The sequence below is a fragment of the Triticum urartu genome, chromosome 7A (genome assembly GCF_056163025.1).
Source record: "Triticum urartu cultivar PI428250 chromosome 7A, HENAU_Tu73, whole genome shotgun sequence".
In the NCBI taxonomy this organism is placed as follows: domain Eukaryota; kingdom Viridiplantae; phylum Streptophyta; class Magnoliopsida; order Poales; family Poaceae; genus Triticum; species Triticum urartu.
In genome coordinates, this window is record NC_141879.1 from 421,635,669 (window position 1) to 421,646,304 (window position 10,636).

Genomic DNA, 10,636 nt, shown 5'->3' on the forward strand with positions numbered 1-10,636 from the left:
ACTTAGTGCTTGCTGCAGCTCCACCTCACTACATTTTTTCTACCCATAAGCTTAAATAGTCTTGATCGCGAGGGTGAGAGATTGCTGAGTCCTCGTGACTCGCAGATACTTCCAAACAGTTACAGGTGCCGATGATACCGGTGCAGGTGACGCAACCCAGCTCAAGTGGGAGCTCGATGAAGATCTTGATCGTTGTTATTTATCTTTCATGTTGATCAGTAGTGAAGCCCAGTTGGGGCGATCGGAGATCTAGCATTTGGGGTTTTCTTCTTTTATTTTGGTTTCGTAGTCGGACCTTTGTGTGTACGTTGGATGATGTATAATCTATTTATGTATTTATGTGAAGTGGCGATTGTAAGCCAACTCTTTATTCCTTTCTTGTTCAGTACATGAGATTGTGTGAAGATTACCCCTCTTGCGACAAACCTATCATGCGGCTATGCCTTTAAGTTATGCCCCGACACGTGGGAGATATAGTCGCATCATGGGTGTTACAAGAAATCAGTCGGTTGAAATAGATACTTTTCCATGCTGCTTCGTTGTGACACTTATTATTTAGATAAACTTATTTATTTATAAGAGCTATGTGACAATTCTTTTTGCTAGAGAGCGCTATTTTTTAATCCAAATTGAACCCCAAATCGTCGGAAGGCTTGGCCAAACCGGGCGACGGCATCTAAACAACTTGCAATAATATCAAGTCGAGAAAACGAGAAAGCGAAAAAGAATCTTAGCCCCACCGCACCACACAACCGCGTCTAGGGTTTCCACCTCGCCGCCGCCATGTCGTCCGGCGACGATGACCGCGTCACCGTCTCCAGGCACCACCACCGGGACAAGGACAAGGACCGCGACCACTCTTCCTCTCGCCGCCACCGCGACAAGGACCGCCCCTCCTCTCGCCACCACCGCGACGACAGGGACGGTGAGCGGGAGCGGGACCGAGATCGCGACCGCCACCACAGAGACAAGGAGCGGGATCGAGAGGAGCGGAAGGCGCGGGAGCGGGCGGAGAAGGAGCGCGAGAAGGAGGAGAAGAGGGAGAAGGAAAGGGAAAGGGAAAGGGAGAGGGAGAGGGAGGAGAGGGAGATGGAGAAGGAGAGAGAGCGGGCGCGTCGTCGCGAGGAGCGGGATAGGGAGAAGGAGAAGTCGAGGAGGCGGGAGGCGGTCGATGAGGAGGAGAACGAAGATCGTGACCGCGACCGCAAGCGCCGCCGCCGGTCCTTGCACCGGCACCACCACCGTGATGTGGAGCCAGAGGAGACACCGCTGACAAGGGAGGAGGAGGAGGATGCGGAGGAGGTGGAGAGACGGCGGCAGAAGAAGGAGGAAGACATGGAGGCTGAGCAGCAGCGGCTTGATGACGAGATGGAGCGGCGCCGCCGCCGTGTTAAGGAGTGGCAGGAGAAGAAGCGCCGTGAGCAGCAGCAGGAGGATGGTGCCAGTGGTGGTGCAGCTGCCATTGAGGCTGATGGTGGAGGCAAGTCTGGGAAGAAGTGGACCTTGGATGGTGAGGAGTCGGATGAGGAGGATGTGAAGAAGTTGGAGGAGAATGCTGGCACTGGTGCCATGGATGTTGACCTACCAAACATGGATAATGGCAGTAACAGCGGGGCTGGTTTGGAAGAGGATGAGATTGATCCCCTCGACGCGTTTATGGACTCCATGGTGTTGCCAGTGGTTGCAAAGCTCGAGAGTGCCACAACAGCGACGGAGAGCGTGCTTGCTGACAATGCAGGTGGTTTGAATGACAAGAGTGTGAAGGATGCGACAAGTAATGAGGATAAGAAAAGACAGATGATGGCAATTGGAAGAATTATGCAAGGGGATGACTCTGACTCAGATTATGACGATGCTAATAATGGCGAGGCTGGATCAGATGATGAGGATGATGCAGAGTTCATAAAACGTGTCAAGAAGACGAAGGCAGAGAAGTTGGTTATTGTTGACCATTCCAAGATTGATTACCAACCATTCCGGAAGAATTTCTATATTGAGGTGAAAGACATAAAAAATATGCCAGCCGAGGAAGCGGCGGCCTACCGGAAGCTGTTGGAGCTCAAGGTGCACGGGAAAGACGTTCCGAAGCCAATAAAGACATGGATCCAGAGTGGTCTGACAAGTAAGCTACTTGACACTATCAAGAAGCTTGGTTTTGAGAAACCGATGCCTATACAAGCACAGGCGTTGCCAGTCATAATGAGTGGACGTGATTGTATAGGGGTTGCAAAGACTGGATCTGGGAAGACTCTAGCATTTGTCTTGCCCATGCTGAGGCATGTCAAAGATCAGCCGCCTGTTGTGCCTGGGGATGGCCCTATTGGGCTTATTATGGCTCCTACGAGAGAGCTTGTGGTGCAAATATATTCAGACATAAAAAAGTTCTCCAAGGTGCTTGGCATCAACTGTGTTCCTATATACGGAGGTTCTGGGGTTGCCCAGCAGATCAGTGAACTGAAGAGGGGTGCTGAAATTGTTGTTTGTACACCAGGCAGGATGATTGATATCCTTTGCACTAGCAGTGGCAAGATTACTAACCTTCGAAGAGTGACTTTCTTGGTGCTAGATGAAGCTGATAGGATGTTTGACATGGGTTTTGAGCCTCAGATTACTCGAATCGTTCAGAACACCCGTCCGGATAGGCAGACTGTCCTTTTCTCTGCCACTTTTCCACGGCAGGTGGAGATACTGGCACGTAAAGTGCTGACAAAGCCTGTTGAGATTCAGATGGGTGGGAGGAGTGTCGTGAACAAAGACATCACACAACTGGTGGAAGTGCGACCAGAAAGCGAGAGGTTCTTTAGGCTGTTGGAATTGCTTGGGGAGTGGTTTGCAAACGGAAAAATTCTTGTTTTTGTACAGTCGCAAGATAAGTGTGATTCTCTACTGAAAGAGCTGTTCCAGCACGGATACCCATGTTTGTCTCTACATGGTGGAAAGGATCAAAATGACCGTGAATCAACTCTTGCTGATTTCAAGAGTAATGTATGCAGCTTGCTGATTGCTACCAGTGTTGCTGCAAGGGGTTTAGATGTGAAAGATCTTGAGCTTGTTGTCAATTATGATGTAACTAATCATTATGAGGACTATGTTCATCGGGTCGGGCGAACGGGTCGCGCTGGTAGGAAGGGCTGTGCTGTGACTTTTATTTCTGAGGAAGAGGAACGCTATGCACCAGACCTTGTTAAGGCTTTGGAGCTATCTGAACAGGCCGTTCCAGAGGACCTGAAAGCCTTAGCGGATCGATTTATGTCAAAGGTCAAGCAGGGAACAGAGCAGGCCCATGGAACGGGCTATGGTGGAAGTGGTTTCAAGTTCAATGAAGAAGAGGAGGAAGCACGGAAATCTGCAAAAAGGGCTCAGGCAAGGGAATATGGATATGAGGAGGACAAGTCAGATTCAGATTCTGACGATGAAGGGGGTGTGCGTAAACAGGGAGGTGATGTTGCAGCACAAGCTATTGCTGCTGCTCAAGCTGCCGCTGCTTTGGCTGCTGCCAGGGCAACTAGTAATGCCCAGCAGCAAGTACCAGCCACAACGGCTGGCTCCTTGCTTCCTCTGCCGGTCGCACCTAGCCAACAAAACAATGAAGCCACACAACGAGCACTTGATGCTGCATACAACTTACAGAAAAATTTGGCAAGGATACAGGCCCATGCAGTTCCAGAACACTATGAAGCGGAGCTTGAGATTAATGATTTCCCACAAAATGCTCGCTGGAAGATCACTCACAAAGAGACATTGGTTCCCATTCAGGAATGGACTGGAGCGGCAATTACTACAAGGGGAACCTTCATTCCTCAAGGCAAAATTGTTGGTGCTAACGAGCGCAAGCTGTACCTGTTTATTGAGGGCCCCAATGAGTCTTCCGTCAAGAAGGCCAAAGCAGAATTGAAGCGTGTCCTTGAGGATTGTGCCAACCAGGCACTGAATCTTCCAGGTTCTGCTCAAACCGGAAAGTATTCTGTTCTTTGATCTGCAGTTTGTATAACAAAATGGATAAAGTATGGGAGATGTTGAGATTTTCTTGAGAAGGTACGAAGAATTTATGTCATAGTCATCATAGATTAAATATTAACTGCTTGTGTGTAGACTGATATGCAAAATTGCAGATGACATTTCATTTTTTTTCTCCAAGCATCATAATTCCCAAATTATGTATTTCAACTTTCTTATCTTGTACTCCCAGATATGCAACTATTTTTAGTGCAAAGTATCATGTTTCTTTTTGACAACTATATTGCAAAGTACTACCATGTTATTTTTTGTTTGCATATTTTTATTTACTAACCATCTTCTGGGTCTATTTTCACATTGCAGCTTACCGTGGTTTGCAGATCACAATCCAATTGTTGGACTTCAGATATGCAACTATTTTTTAAAACTTTAAGCCATTATATAAGGCAGCTAGCAGTTACTTAGTGCCATGTGGTTATTGTGGAAACTGTCTAGCTTGGAACGTTTTGACAATTTCTATAATTCTTTTGACAAACTTTTATTGCCTTTGGACATAAGGCTTAGAAATGCTGGTCACTGTTGTGAACATGCAGTTTACTGTTCTGAACACTAAATGGAGAATGCTGCCTTCCTTCTTCTTTTTCATGCAGTTTTTACTGTTGTGAACACTAATTGGAGAATGCTGCCTCCCAGATATGCAGAATGCTGCCTTCCATTTTTATGTTCCACGCAGTTTACTGTTGTGAACGCTAAATGGAGATTCATGGTGTACTGTCCACCCATAGTACTGTTGGGAATAAAAACTTAACGCCAAAGAGGCTTTGAGTTTTCTGGTGCAACTTTGAAGCTGTGCACTTTCAGAGTGATGACGAAAGCAATAGTTTACTACTAGCACTTAATTTAAATTTATCTGTGTTAAATTTGTGGTTTGGTTTAGATTATGCGCCATTTCTACCTTGTGAACTTTGTAGCCATGATGCTTTCTGTAGACATGATGCTCTTGTTTTGTTCTTCAGATGCACTATACTGTTGCAAGCAGAGAATCATATTTCTGAGGCGGTGGTGCGACTGGTGGTCGAAGAGGCTGGGGGCCCATATTTTCAGAGATAAAAGGATTGTGCTTGTTATCATGTACCCCCTCCGTCCCAAAATAAGGGAGTAATTTGCTGCTGCAGTTGAGTGACAACAGTTTGCTTTGACGGCGTAGGTCGCGTTGATGTTTGTTCTGTGCTATTATTATCTCCAAACTGTACCTGTTACCTGTGCTGAAGACGAAACTATTGAAGAGGTACGATATCGATGGTACGGCAAAAGTTTTAGGTTGGCGTATCGATGGGATGATTGACGTTACACTGCTAGCCTCCTGAAAAATGTCAACTTAATCTGACCACTTGCCCGTTGAAAAACTTAAAAACTTAATTTGTCCATTGGCCCCTTGAAAAGCTTATTTTGTAACCTTGCCCCTGCAATTCGCGCCGAACGACCAGACGCCTGATACAGGTGACGGTGCCATCTCACCAGACGCATTTGATCGTGGCACAGCATTTTGTCTGCAGTGATTATCTGCTGTAAATAGTACTCCGTATTTCAGCTCTCTGGCTTGCCTCTACTACTCCTGGAGAATATTGTAGCTCTCCTGCCATCCCTCCCTAAGTCAGAGGAGCCGGATCCCTCGTCGAGACGCCTGTGATACACGTGATGGTGCCTTGTCCAAAGATGCGTTTGGCCGTGGTCATACACTACTGCCCTACCAACTTAGCACCCGCATATCGCGTCCAGTCGAAACCGTGCTTTTTTAGCGGGGACAGTCCAATCCATGCTGAAGGAGCTGTGTTTGGGTGTTAGAGCATCTCCAGCCTCCAACAAGCCTTCCAGGGCATTTTTTTTTTATCGTCGGAGCTGAAAAATCGGTTCAATCACGTCCCTAGAAGCCCACTTTTTATCGGTTGGGGCCGAATTTGACGACGGCAGACCCAGGTCCAACCCGACGCGCTGGGGGGCGCCCGGGGACACCGGGGTAAACAGGTTTTGGCGCGAAGCCTAACGGGCCCACCGAGTCAGCGACCGGGCACGCTCGTTGTCCTCATCGTTTCAGTTTCTCGCGGGGAAGGCTACCACGCTGTTGCCCTGGTCAGCCTTCCATTGATGCCTCACAGGCGGCGCAGTGAAGGCGCGGCGACGCGCGTCCCGCCCGCTCCCGCCACGCCCACCACGCGTACGCACGCATGCCGCCCGCTCGCCGCTACAAAAGTCGGCCCCTCCCTCGTCGGTCAGCGCATGCCCTCCATCGCCACAGAACCCTCTCCAACTCTCGGCTTCGCACCGTCAACGCGCGTCTCTCCTCTCTTCCCCCGACGACGAGCATGGCCGAACGCTACCCAGGCTATGGTGCGGCAGCCAACGGTTTCGGCTGCCGCCACCTGCATGAGGACGAGGCACGTCTTCTCTACAAGTCCGACTACCTGGCGCCGCCAGACATGCGGGTGCCGGGTTCCTGGAGGCTCAGCGCCGGCAGCGTCCCGGTGCCTCTAGTGCCTACCGGAGCTAGTCGGTGCGCCGAAATCGCACGCATCCGGTCCTCGCTGCTGGCGGCGGCGAGGAACGAGCCAAGGTATGCCCCCGACAGCAACACGCTGTGGACGGCGTACTTCGCCCGGCGCCACGAGGAGCAGCTTGCCTCCACCAACAGCGTCGAGCCCCGCGACCGCCTCAACTCCGACGGGCGGCACCAATGGTGGGGCGTCCCCGGCCGCACCCTCGAGTACATCGAGGGCCGCAACACGTCACACCTGGAGTGCCCGGCGCGCCCCTCATTCTCTCATCGCCGCGACAGCTCCTGAACGCCGCGGCAAATGGAGACGGCGACATCCTCGTCGTCGGGCTCCCTCTCCTCCAGCTCGCCGGCACTCTGTCCCGTCAAGCCGGAGCCACAGGAGACGCTGCTCAGGCGCCGCACTCGTGGCGGCGCCCTCGTCATCAAAGAGGGCGGCCATGGCCCCTCTCCTCCCTCTTCCCGCCTCGTCAGGCCAAAAGACCGATCCGGGTCTTCTCCACGTGAAGAAGGAGCACGAGGCCATGGACGCCGCCGACGAGACCGCCCTGAAATAGGCGTGGGAGGACTATGTCAACGAGGAGATGGCGCGCCAGCGCCGCGCCCTCGAGCCGCGGACGCGAGGAGGGCGGCGTGGTCGTCCTTGACGACAGCAACGACGAGGCGCCTGGTCCGTCCCTGGTCAGGGGTGCAGCAGGGACGGTGGCCGCACACAGGACGACGGCGGCGACTACACCAAGTTCTACAGGCTGCTCGACATGTAGAAAGCGAGCAGCAGCGGCGGTGCAGTAGTCATAGTTTTAGTTGTTTTTAAATTATGTTTTTAGTTTTTTGTACAAATATAAATGAAATTGCCTAGTTTGGCCGAATTTGTGTCGTGTTTGTCTGATTTTCGGCCGAGTTTGGTTTTAAGAAAAAAGTGTCTGGGGCGACCTTGGGGCGGCGACTGGGAAACCAACCGTCCCCCGTCGAATTTATCGCCGGTTCGCCCCCAGAAAGCACTATTTCAAATCCCTGAGGAGACGAACAGCTGGAGATGCTCTTAAACTTCCAAGATGCTTCTTCAGTTTTCTCATACGGGTAATTGTGTGGCCTAATGTTTGTTTTCGTTGCATTTGAGTAAGATTGCGGATGGTGTGAGATGGTAAGGGACACGTCAAACAAAAAGGCAAGACAAATAAGTCAGCGACTCTTGAGTCCCGATGACACTTTTTGGTCGTACAATAGGTGGTAGACTGAAATATTTCGCGTGCGTCATTGCACACTGATATCTTCTTTTTGTTGTTCCAGTACTGGAACTAGAAAAAGTATGCCATAAATATTTTTCTAGAGGTGATTCTGAGTTATAGAACCCATCAAAGGAAAATTTCCTCGATAATGTCTAGCAAACTTTTGCTAAAGTGTCAAATCCAGTTTTTGACCGAATCAAGAAGCAAATAAAAATTCAAACACTTATAAGAAAAAAGATACAGGGATTAGGTCTTAATGCTTACAACCATATATTGGTATTGGAATAAAAAATGATATTAATTTGTGCTCGGGAAGTCATCCATCAAAAGGTGCTTGCTTCGTTTGAATTTTTCGACTGCAACCATGCTCCATTCTGCGCCGTGTCCGCCTCCACACATCTTAGTGTGTTACTTTAACGCCCTGTGTATGCATCAACCTATCACGGCACCTTCCCTCGGCTCATCATGTTTAGCAGTTGTCAACTCACTGACCTGCATCTTCGCTACTGATCTCCTCCAACCACTCTTTCAAGTCAATGAGATTTTCCTTGTAACCTCACGTACATAGTAGCAAACAACTCCTTGAACATACCAAGCCACAAACCAATGTACTGAACGTGACCCCCTTGCCTTGGAACTTGTGCCTCTTTTTCAAACAAATCTCGTGTGTACATCTCCACTTGCATGTCTCGACCTTGTGCTCTGCAGCTCCACAAACTAGCCCGTCCACGCATTGACCAGCCATCTGCATGGCCTCCTTTTTTATCAGTGCGCTGGAACACACTTCGGGCCGCCGTCCATGCGCGCGTCCCCCTGGTCCGTTGGCCCGATCACACTGGACTGCCTAGGGCACCACGCGTGAATATGCCCCTCTGCCAGGGCCTCGTCTGCCTCGCCGCATCTCGACTCCAAGACACCGACAACTCTTGCTGCTGCACTATTCCATCGAGAGCCGCCACCGCCAGTAACCTGCCGCCGCCAAGATCATTTGATCCAACAAATCCGATGACATCAATCAACCGATTGAAATCCATGCGGACAGCTTCACATAGCCGGTCCCTCCGATTGCTCCTGACACGAACAGAATTCACGCTGCCCATCGATCTTTTCCGGTTCAGGTCTCCATCACCGCCGATTAGACGAATTTTGCTCCACCTCTAGATCAACAACCGTAACCTCAAAACCTTGCTTATGATATCATTTGTTAGAATAAATCCGAGACCACCGTCGATTTACCGAGAACCAAGCAATCACACAAACACGACACCGAGATTTGTTAAGGAGGTTCACCATCATGGCTACATCCTCGGGGCCTGACTACGGACGCTCCTCCCGTGACACCATCACAATACCGCACACCGGCCATCCGGGCGCCGGCACACGTCGCCGGCTCCCCCTACGTGCATGTGCTATTATGTTGACATAGGTTACATCGTGTATCTACCCTCTCATTATATAAGAGGCTTAGGATACAAGTGTCCTACTAGGACACAACTCCTACCCTGTCTACACACAGTCCAAATCTAAGTTCAACTGTAACCTATCTTGTACAATAATATTCGACACAATTCTAACAATGGGAATGTGTCCAAATAGCATCCAGACCGGCACGAGTCCTACATCAAAATCAGTTGTCCTACCGAAGCCCCTATCCGTCTCGCGGGGTTGCCTTAATAATTAAGATAATATTATCAGACAAATGCTTTACGCGTTCAATGACTACACCTCATGAATCTCCAAGGACATGATTCATGTTACCGTACTAAACCTTACTGTCATCGGTATTCAGTATAACACTTCATGGTCCCCTTGCTCCTAGCCTCACCAGTGCTCAATCTCTATGATCCTGGGTACCTACAGGGATGAATATCGCGGACAAGGCAAGAGATACTTCAAGATGCAATTTTATTTTACACATACAAGACATTGTGTCAAAGACTTTCATTGATCCCTTCACCAAATACCTGGGTCTGGAAGGCTTATGCCTCACCCCATACCTTACCGGACTACTCACACATAGAGATCGGATCACGAGAAGAAATCATTAAAGAACACATCTTGAGATTGATTGATTGCAATATGTCTTATAATAGATGCCTTGTGCGATGTACAATTACAAGTACGAACTAGACGAGAGAGGGCTATGGTGGTGGAGATGGCTATGGAGGTGAATATGGCGGCGGCTAGGGTTTTTGGATGAAGATGAAGATGAATGGATTGTGGCTGTGCTCGATGCTCCTCCTCTGCTCCATCTGTTGACATTTCAATGGGGGCCCCATAATAAAAGTTGTCCAGGTGGACGAGCTGCCTCGGTTTCCACGCCAAAGGACCGCTCATGCGACGCCAAAGGACCGCTCATGTGAGCGCTCGCGATCGCATGGAACACCGTCTTTTGCTATGGATCCTTCTGACATCTCCTGATGATTTGTTTCTTCTTCATTTCCCTTCCTTTCCTTTCTTCCACGTGATATGTTCCCTTTTTAGTCCATTTTCCATGTAAAAATATTAAAGAGAGGAGTTGTGGAATCCTTTGCATTCATTAGTCATTAGTGGCAATATCGGAGCGAATATCTCTCTTTTAGTGAAATATCTCGGTTTAAACAAGGTTGAAATGAGTGTAAAAATATCACTCATCACACCCTACAGTGTAGGCCCGGGCATTCGGTGTAAGCCAAAGGAAACATAATAAAATAGCCCACCAAAAATTCGGTTAATCGAATAACACTGTTCAGTGTTCGATCTCTACCGTACTTACCGAACGTGCAAATACAATTCAGCTGCGTAGCACAAGTCCAGCTGCATCCTTAGGGTAACTCCTTGACCTAAAAAAATGAAGATCTGTCTGCCTTTTGTCCGTTTGGGTGGCCAAATGAACGTGCGTCTGGCTCATGTCCATCCT

The 10,636-nt window shown here is 49.3% G+C and overlaps 1 protein-coding gene across 2 annotated transcripts; it reads left to right on the forward strand.

The window, feature by feature from the left end:
* The first annotated feature begins 675 nt into the window (after window positions 1–675).
* On the forward strand, window positions 676–5,307 carry LOC125522006 (DEAD-box ATP-dependent RNA helicase 45-like). Of its 2 annotated transcripts, none has more exons than XM_048687066.2 (2): window positions 676–4,035; window positions 4,974–5,307. In XM_048687066.2, exon 1 carries the CDS (start codon window positions 784–786, stop codon window positions 3,973–3,975), a length of 3,192 nt encoding a protein of 1,063 aa, XP_048543023.1. In that variant the 5' UTR covers window positions 676–783; the 3' UTR covers window positions 3,976–4,035; window positions 4,974–5,307. The 2 variants fall into 2 exon arrangements, with proteins under 2 accessions (XP_048543023.1, XP_048543024.1); XM_048687067.2 differs by lacking the exon at window positions 4,974–5,307 and adding an exon at window positions 4,321–4,817.
* The last annotated feature ends 5,329 nt before the right edge of the window (window positions 5,308–10,636 follow it).

What these genes read in the sequence shown, in the direction of transcription:
- LOC125522006 (XM_048687066.2), top strand. Translation starts at nt 784, where the DNA reads ATGTCGTCCGGCGACGATGACCGCGTCACCGTCTCCAGGCACCACCAC.